Source organism: Delphinapterus leucas, chromosome 3, assembly GCF_059928025.1.
Source record: "Delphinapterus leucas isolate spDelLeu-1000000601 "Yukka" chromosome 3, BTC_Dleu_Yukka2, whole genome shotgun sequence".
In the NCBI taxonomy this organism is placed as follows: domain Eukaryota; kingdom Metazoa; phylum Chordata; class Mammalia; order Artiodactyla; family Monodontidae; genus Delphinapterus; species Delphinapterus leucas.
The window spans coordinates 123,955,113-123,972,786 of record NC_143131.1 but is presented as its reverse complement, the minus strand read 5'-3'; the positions used below and the strand labels follow the sequence as shown (position 1 = coordinate 123,972,786).

General features: G+C 36.6%; 1 protein-coding gene across 6 annotated transcripts in view; it reads right to left on the bottom strand.

Annotated features, from left to right (window-relative positions):
• The window catches only part of RBM27 (RNA binding motif protein 27), a 69,745-nt gene that overhangs the window by 41,984 nt on the left and 10,087 nt on the right, over positions 1–17,674 (bottom strand). For 4 of the 6 annotated variants that reach the window (XM_022590017.3, XM_022590014.3, XM_022590016.3 and 1 more), the window contains exons 2-7: positions 16,178–16,296; positions 13,635–13,759; positions 5,819–5,910; positions 4,959–5,152; positions 3,748–4,011; positions 1,973–2,260 (exon numbers count right to left, since the gene is read on the bottom strand). In XM_022590017.3, coding sequence (XP_022445725.1) covers positions 1,973–2,260; positions 3,748–4,011; positions 4,959–5,152; positions 5,819–5,910; positions 13,635–13,759; positions 16,178–16,296 — 1,082 coding nt within the window. The remainder of the gene's footprint in view (positions 1–1,972; positions 2,261–3,747; positions 4,012–4,958; positions 5,153–5,818; positions 5,911–13,634; positions 13,760–16,177; positions 16,297–17,674) is intronic. The other 2 variants (XM_022590015.3, XM_022590018.3) reach the window with 1 other exon arrangement.

The following is a 17,674-nucleotide window of genomic DNA, read 5'->3' as shown; positions in this document are numbered from 1 at the left end:
AGAGTTCTACAGAACTCTCAAGTTAATGATAAACATGTTTAAGTGGACTGATGTTACAACATACCGTGAAATGCATCAAAACTAAACATGGAGAGATCACATTTTTAGTTAATTGTAGAACCTAGATGCTATTTGTTTCCTTGAAATTTTTCATAGCAAAATGTTGGGGGGAAATGACATTCTTAGATTTAACTTTTAAACAGATATGTTCCCAAAATGAGGTTAAGATCTTATACTGTGAGAATTCCTATACATCAAAGATGGCTTTTAATCTGGGAAATAAAATCTCACCTTGAGCTTCATAATTATACCATTCATGTGACAATATTAAATATTAACAAACACTGTTAAAATAACCATATTGCTATTGACCAAATCTATGCATTAAATGTCTCCGAATCGTTATCAACTTTAATGAAACGTGTTCTATAAAGAATATTACTGCAGGAAAGCTACGTGATGGGTACATGGAATCATGTTAAACTATTTTTGCAACTTCTTGTGAGTTTGCAATAATTTAAAAAAATTAAGATTTAAAAAACCCCAAAATTGAAAAAGTACAACTTAAATAAATTAAATGGCAACCATTTTTAAAAATAATTTGCTAACTCTTAAAACATTAAATGTCTTTGGGTAGATATTTTCTTATGTCTTTGTACACATGTAAACTGACTGCCCCAGAATTTTTTCAGTTACATTTAAAAAATTAGTCTTATTTCTGTTTCTGCTAAACCAGCAACTGTTAAGTAAGTTGTTGTTTTTTTGTTTTTTTTTTTTTTGCAGACACGCAGGCTCAGCGGCCATGGCTCACGGGCCCAGACGCTCCGCGGCATGTGGGATCTTCCTGGACCAGGGCACGAACCCATGTCCACTGCATCGGCAGGCGGACTCTCAACCACTGTGCCACCAGGGAAGCCCCAGTTAAGTTTTTTTAAATGATCATTTTTAAACATTTCTTATCTTAATTTTGGTGGATGTGGTAACAGCATATTGATTTTTTTTTTGAAGTCCTTATCATTGAAGAGATTCATACTGAAGTACATACTGGTGGAATGCTATGACATCTGAAATTTACTTCAGCAAAAAGAAAAAATAAGCAAAAAAATTGTGTGGGGAGGGGGAGGAATAAATGAGACAAAACCAGCTGAATATTGATAACCACTTAAGTTGGATGATGGTACATGGTATATTATTATTCTACATCTGTGTATATCCAAAAATTTCCATAGAGGGGAAAAGGAATGGGACGAAGGCAGTCAAAAGACACAAACTTCCAATTATAAGATAAATAAGTACTAGAGATGTAATATACAACATGATAAATATAATTAATGCTGCTGTATGTTATATATGAAAGTTGTTAACAGAGTAAATCCTAAAAGTTCTCACCATAAGAAAAATAATTTTTTTTCCTATTTCTTTAATTTTGTACCTATAAGAGATGATGGATGGTCACTAAACTTATTGTGATAATCACTTCATGATGTATACAAGTCAAATCATTATGCTGAATACCTTAAACTTAAACAGTACTGTACATCAATTATATATCAATAAAACTGGAAGAAAAAAAAGAAAATTTCCATAATAAAATGTTTTAAAGATTATTTCAATACTCTTGCAGAGATTTTCTTTAAAGACGGAAATTTCACTGAACTACTGGCATGTTCTTTTTTTTCTGACCTCTTCAAAACACTGGCTTTCTTTAGATGCTATCAATTAGCAAGATTCTCACTCCAGGTCAATATAGATTAGGCCACTATTGATAAAATTTACACTTGGAGGTACTACAAATAATGCAATGTAACACTGGATAGAAAAAAAAGAAAAACATCTTAATTATGGGAATATATTCCAAATTCTATTAATAATTTATTTTTCAAAAACTTAAAATCTAGTGTCAAGTTAGGTAAAAGGGATGGATTCTTCTAAATATAATTCTCCACTAAAGAAATATTCAACATATACTTACTTGGTATGGGAAGCACAACAGAAGGCGGAGGCTGGCCATGTCCTTGAGGAACAGGAAGTCTCATACTGTGGCCAGGACCTGGGCCTGGGCCTGGGCCAGGACCTGGACCTGGGCCTGGGCCTGGGCCTGGCATTGGAGGCATTAACATTCCAGGAGGTGGTGGAGGAGGAAGCCCAGGAGGAGGCGGAGGGAAAGGAATCATGCTTGGCAGAGCAACTTCATCAACAACCAGGGGATCATTTCCATGATCAAACTGACAAAGGTCACCAAGTACACAAAATCCTCTTTCTGTAAGAAGATAAATCTTATTATGATCTACCCAGAGTTTAGAAAACAAACAAGTCCCTGAAACACCCACCAATCTCATTTATGAAGTGTTTTTTCTCCAGGGAGTCTAAAGCCTTCTGAGTGTTACTCTGTTAACCATCGCATATCCCTGAGGTAGGGGCAGGTGTACTCTCTACTTTCTATACTGTGAGACTACACTTTGTTGAGATAGCAAATAACTGGATCAAAAACAGGCTACCAACCACTATTAGATTAACCCATTCGCTATTGAGTTTTCATAATAAAAATTCAGATATTTTAAACAACAATTTAACAAAGGTGGGAAGGGATAAGGAACTTGAATTAGATGATCTACTTTCAACTATCTACTTTCATGCTATTATTCTAAAGCAACCATTCTTGCTATATCTAGGAATTGAAACTTTAAAGTATTCAACTGAACATTATGTACCAGGTTATTCACTGCAGCATTGTTTGTAACAGCAAAATATTTGAAACACCTCAAAAGTGCCATCAAAAAGAAACAGGTTTAAACACATTTTTGTACATACAGAATACTAAGAAGTGTAAAAAATACTGAAGAAGCTCTTTATATATTAACACAGGATGACTCCAGAAAATATTGCTAAGTGAAAAAAACATTATGCATAGTATGAATGAAGTATGAATAGTATATAGCATACTAGCATTTATGTAAAAAAGAAAGTGGGGGAAATACATGTTTTTGTTTATGTACACATGCAAAGACTATGTTTGGAAAGACACAAGAAATTGACAGCATTAAACTGTCCTTGGGAAGGAGATCTTTGTGGCTGGAAGACCAGGGTGACAGTGATTTAATGCTTGAATCATGTGATTCTATTCCCTACTTAAAAATAAATAAAATGTAAAAATATATACAGTCTATATTTAGAGAAAAAATGTTATGATGTCTGTTATTTGCTTCAAATAATACAGGCCAGGGAGAAGTGGTGGAAGTATACACAAAAACAAGATTGCCCATGAGTTGACGCGAGATCATGGATACACTAGGGTTAATTATATTATTTTGTCAACTTCTGTAAATATTTAAATATTTCCATAATATAAAATTAAAATAAATGCACGCACACACACAGCCTGATCCATTCATTCAAATGGAAAGTTAGCAAGTTAAAATTGTAAGTAGGTTATACATGCTTATTAACAAATTCCCAGGGACAAACACCACACAAAAAAATTAAAATTCCTAGTGTCTACCAAAGTTTGTGGTATACTTATAGTGTTTGAAGTAACAAGAACAACAAAAAACAAACTAAAGGGTAAAATTTAAACATTCTGTTAACAAGGGCCAAACTATTACACCCAACAAGAAGCATATGCCAAAAGAGATTCTCCTCCTCATTCACCCCTTTTAATAAAATCCAGACTGTAATGAAAAGGTATGCACTACTAGCAACATTTGCTTTACTAGTACTTTTGGGTACAATATAGAAGAGAACTTTTACCATCATAATCTCTGCATCGCCTCTTTGGTGGAGGGTTTCGACCAAAAGAATTGGAAGAGCTATGATTATTATAGTAATTAGACCAACTCTCCGTTGTGTTTTCAGAGTGGTGCGCAGGTGCGATCACAGTAACAGTGCTGGGAATAGACTGTGCCCCAGAGGAATACTGCTCAGAAGAGTTCGGAGGTGGTGCAGACACAGACACGTAGGAACTCTCCAAGTCATTCCTCTCACTCTTAAACTTTGATCTTTCCCTATGTTCTGCTTCAGAGACAAAATAAAAACAAGAAACAAATAAGATCAGACATCTATGTTCTTAAACTACGTTTATTTTCTCACAGAAAAAGAAAGATGAGAATACTGAAGTAAACTTACTGAGCTGTCCATATTTCAAAGTGCTCTCATTATTAATATATCCTAAAACCAGGAACATCAACAGTGTGACATATTTTGACCAGTAACTTGTATAAAATCATCTTTTATAACATCAACATCAATACAAAATGAAGAAAGACCTGCTTCTCTACTGATATTTAATAAGAATGCTATCCAAGAACTGATTTCCAGGGCTTCCCTGGTGGCGCAGTGGTTGAGAGTCCGCCTGCAGGTTTGTGCCCCAGTCCTGGAGGATCCCACGTGCCGCAGAGCAGCTGGGCCTGTGAGCCACGGCCGCTGAGCCTGTGCGTCCGGAGTCTGTGCTCCGCAACGGGAGAGGCCACAACAGTGAGAGGCCCACGTACCGCAAAAAAAAAAAAGAATTGACTTCCAAACTGCTATCCTGGGAGATCAGTGGTTGGGATCCCAGTAATCTACTTAAATTTCCTTCTTTTTAATTTTAAATACTCTAAGCAACCTTAAAGCAAATCAATTATTTTCAGTCGGGGGTGGGGGTAGGGGAGCAGGCAACCCTCTTCCTCCAGTAACAGTTTTGTTGACTAAAGGACATTTGTTTCAATTATACAACATGACTTAAGTCTACTCACATACGATGATACACTTATGGATAGCTTCTTTTTAGTCAAACTCCTTTAACTCCAACCTGAGAATAGAGCCTTGTCTTTAACAAAAATCAAGTTTTTTGAGACAATTCCAGATTTTACATTGTTCAAACATATTAAAGGTACAGTTACTTTTAAGGGACACTCTGGCACCCTTGTGATATAGGAAGATAAGCAACTACGGAGTTTTTTGGGGAAGCCTCATGGACCCACCAACATTCCTATTGGGATCCCGGTCTTTGCTGCGCCCCCGGCTTCGACTCCGACTTCGACTCAGGCCTCGGCTCTTACTCCGGCTCTTACTCCTGCCTCTTCTCCAGTCATACTTCTCACGGTACATTTCAGTCCGCTCATAGTACCGGTCATAGTCTCTCCACTTGCCATCGTCTCTTTTTTTCTCACGTGTCCTATAATACAGATATGAAAGCCATATGTATGCTATAGAAACCAAGTCTGAAAACAAATCAGTAGTATGAAATATCCTCCTTGATTCACCAAAATTCATAGCTTCTATACTTTTCCAGAAACCATAAAACTACCATATAATTCCTCTAATCCATTATATAAAAAGAAAAAAACATTCCCTACAAGTACACTGGGTGGGAAGAAATGAAAAAAAGAGGTGAATCCAAAGTATGGGGAGGGGTAAGAGGAAAAATATATTCAAAACTAGAAAAGACAAAAGGCTCAAAACAAAGTTTTCCTAAACAAAGACTAATTTTTTGATGGTAGGCTGATGGTTCAACATATAAACTGCACTACTTGTAAGAAAATGCTACAGATGATTTTAATACTGAGCACCCCTAACAAAATGGAACATTTCATTAATATTCTCTAAGGAGACTGCTCCCACCCCTGAGCTCTTGGGGAAAGCACATAATGAAGACTGTTTATAAAAGGAAGAGAAAGTATGACAAAGACAAAAAAACAGAGGGAATGGAAGGAAAAACATTTTCTTTCTTTAATCAGCGTAGAGAGAGGAGTAGAGCATATGTAAAAATCCCTTTAATGCCCTTCTACGGTAACTGAAAAGTGAGTTATACATGTCTTCCTAATTAAAAATAAACACAAACCTTCGTTCACTAGATTCTGAACGAGTCTTCTGGGGACTAGGGTATTTCTTTTTTCTGCCATCTCTTTCTTCCTCTGCTGGCTCCTGAAATACCTACATGAAAATATTCATTAGAAACAAGAAGAGTCCTTCTATAAATTATAAAACACATCCACCTGATAATCTTTCCGGCACACGAGAGGGCACAAATATACTGAAATACTGAAGTCAAATCACATCCCCAAAAGCTGGTCAACAGGAAGAAGTAAAAAAGATGCTGAAATTACTTTAACAGCAATATGTTAATTTTTAAATGCTAACTTAAGGTAGAGAATAGAAGGAAAACAGCAACTCATTCTTTAAACCGAAACAGTAAAAATAGCAAATCTCTAAGTATCATATAGTAAAATGGTGTGTGTTTTCCTAATTACAAAATATATTCACACATTAATTCATTTGAGGAGAACTTCAGATTTATTTCACAGAAAAGGTTTTGGGAACAAATGGTTAAGTTAACCACTGCTATAAAACTAAGTATTTCATGTGAATTATGGAAAAATGGTATTGGAATTACTGGAAATGTTAAGGCTTCTTTTAAAACTTAACAGTCAAGATTGACCAGAAATAGAGAACTAGTGATTCTATTATAGTTTTTAAACAGAAGTTAATCTCAAAACAAATATATGGCCTTTACCAGAGAGAAATGAAATAAAGACATTTGGAAGAGGTAAACAAATGCCCATCTAATGGAGAAGCTCATTTAAAAATACACAAATAAGCAAGTGAATGAATGGAACAGAAGATAACAATTTAGTAAAACTCAGGCAACATAAAATGGCAGCCACAATATGGCAACCATATGGTGCTGACAAAAACACTCTACAATTATAAGACTGTATTTAAAAATCATTCTTTCTACCAATTTACAGGAAATACAGCGGCTGCAACCAGCAAAATCCAGAGTCAAAACTCCGTAAGACAAATGACTGAGTTTCTTCAACAAAACAAAATTTAAGGAAAAAAAGAGGGTGAAGAAAGGAAGAAGAGAGGTAGATATATAGGTAAGTATGAAGGGGGAATTTAAAGATATAAAGAGACTTAAAAGACATCAACTTGGAGAACTTTTTCCTTCTTTTCGCTGTTCTGTATTTTCTAAGGTTTTTTTTGATGGACATGTATTAATTCACTCTGAATTTTTCTAATTTTAGGAAACTAGTTTTCGTTTTGTTTTTTTAAATTTTTAATTTTTTGGCTGCATTGGGTCTTCGTTGCTGCACGCAGCTCTAGTTGTGGCGAGCGGGAGCTACTCTTCGTCGTGGTGCGCAGGCTTCTCATTGCGGTGGCTTCTCTTGTTGCGGACGGAGCACAGGCTCTAGGCGTGCGGGCTTCAGTAGTTGTGGCACACGGGCTTAGTTGCTCCGCAGCATGTGGGATCTTCCCAGACCAAGGATCGAACCCGTGTCCCCTGCATTGGCACGTGGATTCTTAACCACTGCGCCACAAGGGAAGTCCCGGAAACTAATTTTCTAAACTACTTTCTAATTAGTTTTTCTAATAGGAAAAACTATTCTTAAAAAGTTAAAGGAGCCAAGAGAAATAAAAACATAAAACAAAACAAAAACCTGTGCAAGAATGTTCACCGCAGCGTTATTTATGATAGGCAAAAAGTATTAACCATTTGCCTATTAATCCAAATATCCATCAACTGATGACTGGATAAAGAAAATATGATATATTCATAAAATGGGGTACTATTCACCCATGAAAAAAAAGAGAAGTACTGATACGTGCTACAACCTGGAGGAACCTTGAAAGCATTATGCTAAGTGGAAGAAGCCAGTTACAAAAGACTATATACTGTGTAATTCCATTTATATGAAATGTCCAGAATAAGCAAATCCATAGAGACTGAAAATAGATTAGAGGTTGCCTGGGGTGGGGGCTAGGGAGGGAAGCACTTGGAAGGTGATGACAGTGAGTATGGGGTTTCTTTTTTGGAGGATGAAAATGTTCTAAAATGGATTGTGGAGACAGCTGCACAACTCTGACTACAATAAAAATCATCACATTTGTACATTTTAAATAGGTGACTTGTAAAGTTGGTGAATTACACCTCAATAAGCTGTTTAAAAAAAGTCAAAGGGCATGCACAATATGGATGAATCTCATAAAATAATGAGCTAACAAGGAAGCTAGACAAAGGACTGTATGACTTCTACATCCAGGAAGTGTCAAGTTTAGGTTACAGAAGCTAAACTAATCGTTCTAATGGGTGATGGAAAACATAAAAAGATATCAAGAAATCCAAAGCAATATGGGTGAAGTCTGATTTAGCATCCTGCAGTACACTACCAAACATGATTTTAAATCTCAAGCATGGTATTTAAGTGGAGAATAAAGGAGTGCTCCCTTGCTATATAACTAAATAAAATGCTTGATTTGTACAGATAAAAAAAGTCTATGTGATTCTTGTAACATAAAATGAAAAAAACAGGAGTACATGGTATATTAGAAATAAGAGTAGTAGTAACCCTGGGGAGAGGGAAGTGAGAGAGAATGAGAAAGAGGGAATTTAAAAAAAAAAAAAAGGCAGTTCAACGAACTTGATTTAGATCTTGATTCAAACAAATGGGGAAAAAATGGACATTTATGAACAAATAGAAATTTAAACACTAAGTATCTGATGACATTAAGAAGTTACAGTTATTTTTATACATGATAAGAATACTTGGGCTTCCCTGGTGGAGCAGTCGTTAAGAATCCGCCTGCCAATGTAGGGGACATGGGTTCAAGCCCTGGTCCAGGAAGATCCCACATGCCGTGGAGCAACTAAGGGCTCGTGCACCACAACTACTGAGCCTGCACTCTAGAGCCCAAGAGCCACAACTACTGAGCCCACGTGCCACAACTACTGAGCCTGCGTGCCACAACTACTGAAGCTTGCATGCCTAGAGCCCATGCTCCGCAACAAGAGAAGCCACCACAATGAGAAGTCCACACACTGCTACGAAGAGTAGCCCCCGCTGGACACAACTAGAGAAAGCCCGTGAGCAGCAACAAAGACCCAACCCAGCCAAAAATAAATAAATTTTTTTTAAAAAAAGAAAGAATACTGAGGGCTTTAAAAATATAACCTTTTAGAGATACCTGCTAAGTATTTACAGATGAAATAATATGATGTCAGGAATTTGTTTAAAAATAATTTAAGAGGATCAAAAGTAGTTGAAGGTCCAGAAAAAGACTGCCCATGGATCTATAATTATTGAAGAGAAAATGAGGGCTTCATGGGGACTCATTACATTTTGCCTTCTTTCAAGCATTTTCATAATAAAAACTTTTTATATAAGTTAAACAAAAATAATCTGTATTCTTTTCTATTTTAAATAAAATTTCCAGAACTTCCTGCGGTAAGGATATGTTTTTCCACAATTATTTAAAACTTTTACTCTGAAATGAGCTACACGGCACTAAACTGTCAATTTTTCTGGAACTAATATGAAGTATATGTAAAGACTTCATACTCCAAAACCTCTTACCTACTTTGAGCCTAGTATTCTAAGAATATGAAAAGTAAATTTCTTTATGGAATCAGATTATGACCAGACATGCTAATTTTAAAAGTTTTTCTTCTGTGTTGTCCACCTGACTTAAATTCTTCTACCTCACATCTTCTTTTAGAAGTCTGATCATTACACACATATTTAAGACTTTTTAATTATTTATTATCTTCGTCTATCAGGGCTATACAAGTCTGAAAGCCTCCATTCCACTGGACCATTTTAGATATAAAAGTATACTAAACACGTATGTGGATGAGGCAGGATTGGCCCTGGATTGATGAGCTGCTGGGGTGATGAATACTGGGAATTCATTAAATTATTCTGTCTCCTTTTCATGTGCACCGAAAAGTCTCTAAAACAGGGTTTTGTTTTTTTTTAATTAAGTGAAATAAAGGTACTTTCAGAAAAACCAAACAGGGGAAAAACTGTGCCAGAGGCTCTCATATTTCCAGTCATAAATCCATGCAGTGGGTCTAAGAAAAACTGCCTTCTAACGTTTCAGATGATTGTGATATAGTGTGAATAAGGAATTATAACATCAAAGATCCACTATTTTCATGATTATTCTTTTGTATGTTCATGAACTCAGACAGACAGGGTAAAGGGTTTGATGACAGCTAATTATAACCACAGCAAATTCAGAAGTAATTTTCCAAATGCAGATAGAACACCCTGTGCTTCATAAATTATGGCACATATACACCAAGTGTTTTTCCAGCCCCAGGATGAGTTGTGCCAATGATCCAACTTCTCTCACCCGGTTCCCTGTGTGACCAATAGTTTTATCGTAAAACTGATGGTACCGTGCAGCTGGGGACCAAGGGAGAAAGTTAAAACAGCTAGTCCTCAGATTTGCTCCCGTGCTCAGAGCAACTGCATCAACTGAGCACAGACCAGAAAAAGAGATAATTAGCCAAAGACAGTGCTACCTCAAATCCCCTTCCTTCAATGTTATCTAACAATTACTATAAACTATTATATTTACACACTATTCTACAAGCTATTATTTGTTAGTAATGACAATTAAGTTACGTATAAAAGCTTAGAAAATGGGGAAAATGCCAGACAGCATCATTTGGGGTAGTTATACATATACAGAAGCTGAAATCCATTTTTCATAATTTTCAAAATTATAATTTACTACAAAGATACAAAATGAAATAGTGCAACAATTTGGTTTTTTTAAACTGTTCTTTCAAAACTCAAAATAATGCAATTTTCCTCATATTCAAATGAGCTGTCTTTCAAACAGACACTTCCAATCCACTGACCTTCAATGACTGTAAAAAAGGACAGACGCTGCAAAAATTTTAACTTATTATAAAAAGATTTAACATATACCTTTTTTTAAGTTCCCTGACCAGGGATTGAACCCACACCCTCGGCAGTGAAAGCGCGGAGTCCTAACCACTGGGGAGCCAGGAATTCCCTAACCTATACCTTAAACCAAAAATTATACACTATCAAGTATGGAAGTAAAGTTTCTTCCTATTTCCATTACTTGAAGAAACATACTGGGGCCCCTTCTTTTTTTTTTTTAATTGATGCATAGTTGATTTATAATGTTGTGTTAATTAGTGCTGTATAGCAAAGTGACTCAGTTATACACATATATATATATTCTTTTTTTAATATTCTTTTCCATTATGGTTTATAATAGGATATTGAGTATAATTCCCTGTGCTATACGGTAGGGCCTTGTTGTTTATCCATTCTATATATACAAGCTTACATCTGCTACCCCCAACCTCCCAATCCACCCCCCCAGCCCCCTCCCCCTTTGCAACCACCAGTCTGTTCTCATGTCCATGATGCTGTTGCTGTTTCATAGATAGGTTCATTTGTGCCATATTTTAGATTCCACATGTAAGTGATATCATACGGTACTTGTCTCTCTCTCTGACTTACTTCACTTAGTATGATAATCTCTAGCTGCATGCCCCTTCTATTTTAAAAAGACTTTACGAGACAAATAGAGAGCATGAGCCAAAAACAAAAAAGTGACAGTAATCTCAAGTGATCTTTTTTTTTTTTAATTTTTTTGCGGTATGAGGGCCTCTTGCTGTTGTGGCCTCTCCCGCTGCAGAGCACAGGCTCCGGACGCGCAGGATCAGCGGCCATGGCTCACGGGCCCAGCCGCTCCACGGCATGTGGGATCCTCCCGGACCAGGTCACGAACCCGCGTCCCCTGCATCGGCAGGCGGACTCTCAACCACTGCACCACCAGGGAAGCCCAAGTGATCTTAATTAAGTATAGCTACGTTTTGTTTTCTTTTAATGTTGTATCAGTTCAATCAAGCTAGCATTTAAAACTGTATCAAAGAGACTTCCCTGGTGGTCCAGTGGATAAGCCTCTGCGCTTCCACTGCAGGGGGCACGGGTCCGATCCCTGGTCAGGGAAACTAAGATCCCACGTGTTGCATGGTGTAGCCATAAAAAAAAAAAAAATGAGAATAAAAATGTATCAGAGGGCTTCCCTGGTGGCGCAGCTGGTGAGAGTCCGCCTGCCAATGCAGGGGACATGGGTTCATGCCCCGGTCCGGGAAGATCCCACATACCGTGGAGCAGCTAGGCCCGTGAGCCATGGCCGCTGAGCCTGCGCGTCCGGAGCCTGTGCTCCGCAACGGGAGAGGCCACAACAGTGAGAGGCCCACGTACCGCAAAAAAAAAAAAAAATGTGTCAGAAATGACAACTAAATGCAACATGTGATCTTCAGAATGAGTCCTGTACTGGAGAGAAAAAAAAACATGCTATAAAAAAGGGACACTGTTGGGTCGATTGACAAAACTGGAAAACAGTAGAAGAAGACAGTAGATTAAAGTGTTTTATTGATGTTAGGGGACTTCCCTAGTGGTCCAGTAGCTAAGACTCCATGCTCCCAATGCAGGGGGCCTGGGTTGAATCCCTGGTCAGGGAACTAGATCCTGGATGCCACAACTAAGAGTTCGCATGCCGCAACATAAAGATCCCGCAAGCCACAATGAAGATCCTGCATGCCGCAATTAAGACCCAGTGCAGCCAAATAAATAAATAAATATTTTTTAAAAAGTGTTTTATAGGTGATAAACTTACTGAAACTGATAACGGTACTAAAGCCATCTAAGAGAATATCCTTATTCTTATGAAATACACAGAGTATTTGGGGATCAAGGGTCATGATGTATCTGACTTACCCCCAAATGATTCAGAAAAAAATAGTTCTGGGTGAGGGTATATAAAGAGAGCAAACAGGGCAAATCTTCAATAGATGAATCCAGGTAGATGACAAACAGGTGTTTTGGGTAGTATTCTTTTAATTTTTCTGTTTAAAATTATTCCCAAATAAAAAGTTTATTAAATAGTTATAACAAAAACAAAAGTTGGGAAATACTTCTATATAATAACCAACATTTATGTGCCAGGCACTGGACTAGGGTGCGGGGTGGGGGATGGTGTATAAATCTCATTTAATCCTCAATGAGATAAGTACTACTATGATCATCATTTTGCTGATGTGAAAATGAAACAAAGAATAACTTATTTTAAAGCTACTATTTCAATTCATACAGCCTAATTTTGGAGCCCATATTCTCATCATGTAATACTAAATACTATGACATCTATATATAAAAAGAATTACAAATGAACTCTGTAAAATTTCCTCCTTGGTTCAAACAATTAGACTACCATCTAAATCATGTTTTTATACTTCAACACTGTAAAAACATTTATTTTCCTTTTCTTTCCTATGTTGAAAGTGACGTTTATAATTCCATTAACTAAAAAAACTATATGGTTAAAAAAGAAGAAATGGCTTCTCTTCACATGAAAATGATGTAATGATTTCTCTTGAGGTTTCATTAATACTTTACTTTCAGTCAAGCCTATTTTATTATTTTTTAAATTTTATTTTTTTTTTTGGCTGCATTGGGTCTTTGTTGCTGCGCAGGCCCTCTCTACTTGCAGTGAGCGGGGGCTACTCTTCGTTGCGGTGCTTCTCATTGAGGTAGTCAAGCCTATTTTTAACCAAGTTTTCTTTTTCCAGAAGTCACTGGAAAAGATTTCCCTGAACTCCTCAATATTACTAAAATATTTCTTGTAACACTAAACAAGCTATCTGAAATTCTTCCAACTCCTCAAGTCCAAGGAACTAAGAAGCCCTGATAAAGAATCTGCACCATGCCCAAAACCCAGAAACTTCCATCAAGAGAGCTCTAAAGAGGCCAACTACCAGCTAAGAATGATACTGGTAGTAAGATCTAAGAAGCGCCCACAGGCAAAAGAAAACTCTGCATTACCTCTTCTTTAACTTCTTCTTTTTCTTGGACTGGTGGTTTTGGCTCAGGCTTAACTGGTTCCAAAGGTGGAAGGTAGTTCTTAGTATAGAGACTTTCAAATAGTTTATCCACAAAACCTGAAGTCTCTAGGAGAAGAAATAATATGTGTTACACAAACAAACACCAAAAGTTTGACAACACTATTGGCAAAGCTGAGGAAAGTGGGACATCTCATACGCTGCTGGTGGAACTAAAAATGAGCCTAACCCTTATGGGGGAGAACCCCTCTTCTGGGTTTTAAAACCCTTTGAACATACTTGCACATGTACAGAATGATTTATATGCAAGATTGTTTGTTTGAGTACGTAAAAGATTGGATACGACCCAAATGTCTGTGAATAAGAGACTATTTAATAAATTATATGACAACTGAACAGAACACAGAGTGGCTATAAAAAGAATGCGTACTGATAATATCAACTCTCCAAGATATAAGATTAAATATTTTATCTATTTATATTTGCATTTAAAAAAAACCCTGAAAGGACATAAAAATGACAAGTTGTGCACTGGAGGTGGGAAGGGAGCAGATGAGGTGAGAGAGACTTTTCATGGCATACCATTATATTGTTAGATTAAATGTACTGCCTACTCAAAAATTTAATTAAAAATATTTTTAACTCAGTTGAAAAATAAACTTTGATATGAGAAGTGATATGAAAATATCATTTTGTGTTTTACTTAAGGGATGCTCTATTTTATAACTCTTCAGACTAATTGAATGGGGAGAAACAGATGAATTTATTACAAATTAAATGTCAAAATATTTATGTTATTCAAACCAAAGTTAAATCACTTTCATAGGTCCTACCCCTCAGGAACAGCTAAAGAGCATATCAGAAGTACAACACAGACTCTGCTTACACTGCAACTATTACACATTTTACATAAATAGCTATTTCTAAAATGTCAAATTAATTTTTCTTCAGAAAAGCATCTTTTCATAAACTTTTTTATGCTATTAATTTGTGCAGTAAGCATTTTCCATGATTATAAAATTGTGAGCTCTTGTTACACATAACTTTAAGACAAATTAATCAGACCATTCAAAAGCCTTCATGATCAGAAGACCTTCTTCATATGCTTCTGTATTTCTAAAGCATTTTTTAAAACACGTACTACTTTTGTAATTTAAAAGACATATATCATTACTATCTTTAATTAAAACTAAGTAATATAAATTAATATATTTAGAAAAGAAAATACTCATTGGTACTGGAAGAATCTTGTATTAGATTTATTATGTATAAAAAGCCTTAAAAATGCCCCCAAAAATATGTAATCCTGTGTTTTAGATTGAGAAGCCATATTTACTATCTTTTCTTTCTCAGTAAATATTTGAGTTAAAGGGTATCGTCTCATCACCAACAGCCAGATCAACTAGTAAGTATGAATTATCCACATTCCTGTTTGTCCATTCAACAATATTTACTGAGTATCTTCTACATGCCAAGCCTGTAGGTTCTGAGTCACCAATCTCAACAAATGGAAAGACAAAGGGGAGGTGGGGAAAGAGATACACATAGATAAACAGACAAATAAACATATAACATGACAAGGAGTAACAAGTACCATGAAAAAATAAATAAATAAAGCAAGGCTGGGAAGAAGAGAGGGTGATTAGGGGTATGGGGTATACTATATTGTATACAGGATGCTCAGGCAAAACCACTCGAGAAGATGACATTTGAGAAGAGACCAGAAACCATAAGAAACCATGTTTCAAGCAAGGGTAAACAGTGTTCAAAAGCCCTGAGCTGGGAACATGTCTGCCATGCTGAAAAAACAGCAAGGTGGTCAATGTGGCTAGAATAGAAAAAGTGAGGGGGAATGGTAGGAGATGAGGTCAGAGAAGCAGCAGGGAGGCCCCTAGTAAGCTCCGCAGACTATGGACAAGACTTTGATAAGTTGATGAAGTTAAAGACACAAAGAGAAGAGAATCATGCCCATTTCTTCTTGGATGTCAAGAAGCTCCGGCCAAGAAGAAGAAAAACAGATACCTTCATTGCCCTAATAAACAGTAAGAATAAGCAACTTCATTATCCTTAAATTGCTACCCCTCAACCATCAACCAGGCTCTACCCTGCAGCCTGTGGCATGGCCCATGCCATGCCAACCTTGGCACCTCCATAAACACCTTAAAATAGAGATGTGTAGATAGACTTCATTTCACTCCTGAGAACAGTAAGACCTTTGATCAGTATAGTATGCAGCTTGAACTGAAAATGCCTTTCAGTTCAAGGTATCAATCACATTTCCACATTACTTCACCTAAAAAGCACTTGAGTTACCACTGCCTCAATATAGGAGAAGCAGAGAAGGAAAGGGAAAAAAAGTTTTGCCAAAATACACAATAAATAATTAAGCATGAATAGGTATATTCAAGTATTTAAAGGACCCTGACCAATTTCCTTCCTTTCAAGCTTTATCTTCAAGATTTTATCAGGAAGTTTTAAATTTAAAATCTTTACTTAAATACTTGGTTGAAGGCCTATAATAATTACCTTTTTGTAAAAATACGTCAAGTTGATCGGCACAAAAGGCTTTCAATTCTTTCTCAGGTTTGTCCTTCTTGACCAGTGCTACAACATAGTTGGCTAAGGCTGATGGGTCAGCATCACATCTAGTTAAACAAAGAGAAAACAAAAATTTTTAAACATTTTTTTTCAAACACTGATGTCATTAATGAAGTCACCACTATTTTAGAAAGCTTCAAGCCAAAAACTTTATTTTAAAAAGTGACTGCAAACAAAGGCGACTATTTTAACAAAGAGCATATATATAGTACAAATAAGTTTTTCTTTTTCTGCTTATTCTTATAAAATAATTTGCCTCCTATTTTCAATGTTCTAATCATACTCAGAATTTTGGACCAAATCTACATTTATTTGCTCTCAGTGGTAATAGGGAAAGAGTGGCAACGGACCCTTAAGTTGCAGCTTGACTCCCAGCCTGTAGAAGCACTATCAGTATCCTCAGGAACTATTGGTTCCACATGATCAATGAGGAAGAAGCAGGGAAAGTGTGATGTGACAGCATTCCCCATTCCCTATAACCCCAAGCACCAACATCTAAAAATGGCAATCAATTTCCACTACTAATCTTCTCAGTGAGTATCTTAAGGATCTTTTTAAGATAAAAAGTGAGAACACAAGAAGGATGTCACCTTAAATTTTATTGGCAAACACTTCAGCAGCTATAAGCAAGAAAGAAAAGATCTGGGAGAACAGAAAGGACAAGAGAAGTGGTGAAAGGGCAGCAGAGATAACCTTTGTCTACATCACTTTTTCTTTTTTTTCTAGTCAGTAGTAGTAACCTGACTTTGACATTCAAAATTATCTCCTATGCCAGGGCAGCACATGATCCTTGAGTAGCAATCTGCCAGACTTAACATTTTATATATATTACATGAAATAGAAAGTTTCCATTTTATAAAAAATATTTAGGGCTTCCCTGGTGGCGCTGTGGTTGAGAGTCCGCCTGCCGATGCAGGGGACACGGGTTCGTGCCCCAGTCTGGGAAGACCCCACATGCCGCGGAGCGGCTGGGCCCGTGAGCCGTGGCCGCTGAGCCTGCGCTCCGCAATGGGAGAGGCCACAACAGTGAGGGGCCCGCGAACCGCAAAAAAAAAAAAAAAAAATTATACACACACTTATATATTTATATTCTATTTTCCCCATAAATGTACATTTAAGTAACATATCCTTTGTGGCTTCACAGCACTGTTGTGAAGGTAAAATGAAAAAATTCAGAATGACAGTAAATAAAATCATTTTGCAAGCAAAGTGATCATATCCCTATAATACACTATTCAAATCTAACTAATCTTATTCTATAATCCTTGGGCCTCTACCATCAATCAGAAAGTTTAAAAGTTTCAGTTCAAGGTATCAATCACATTTCCAATAACTTTATGAGATTACTAAATAAAAAACAAGCACCAGCACCCTTACTTCCTTTCTAGTGTAATATATACTTTTAAAATTAATAATTCCAATAAA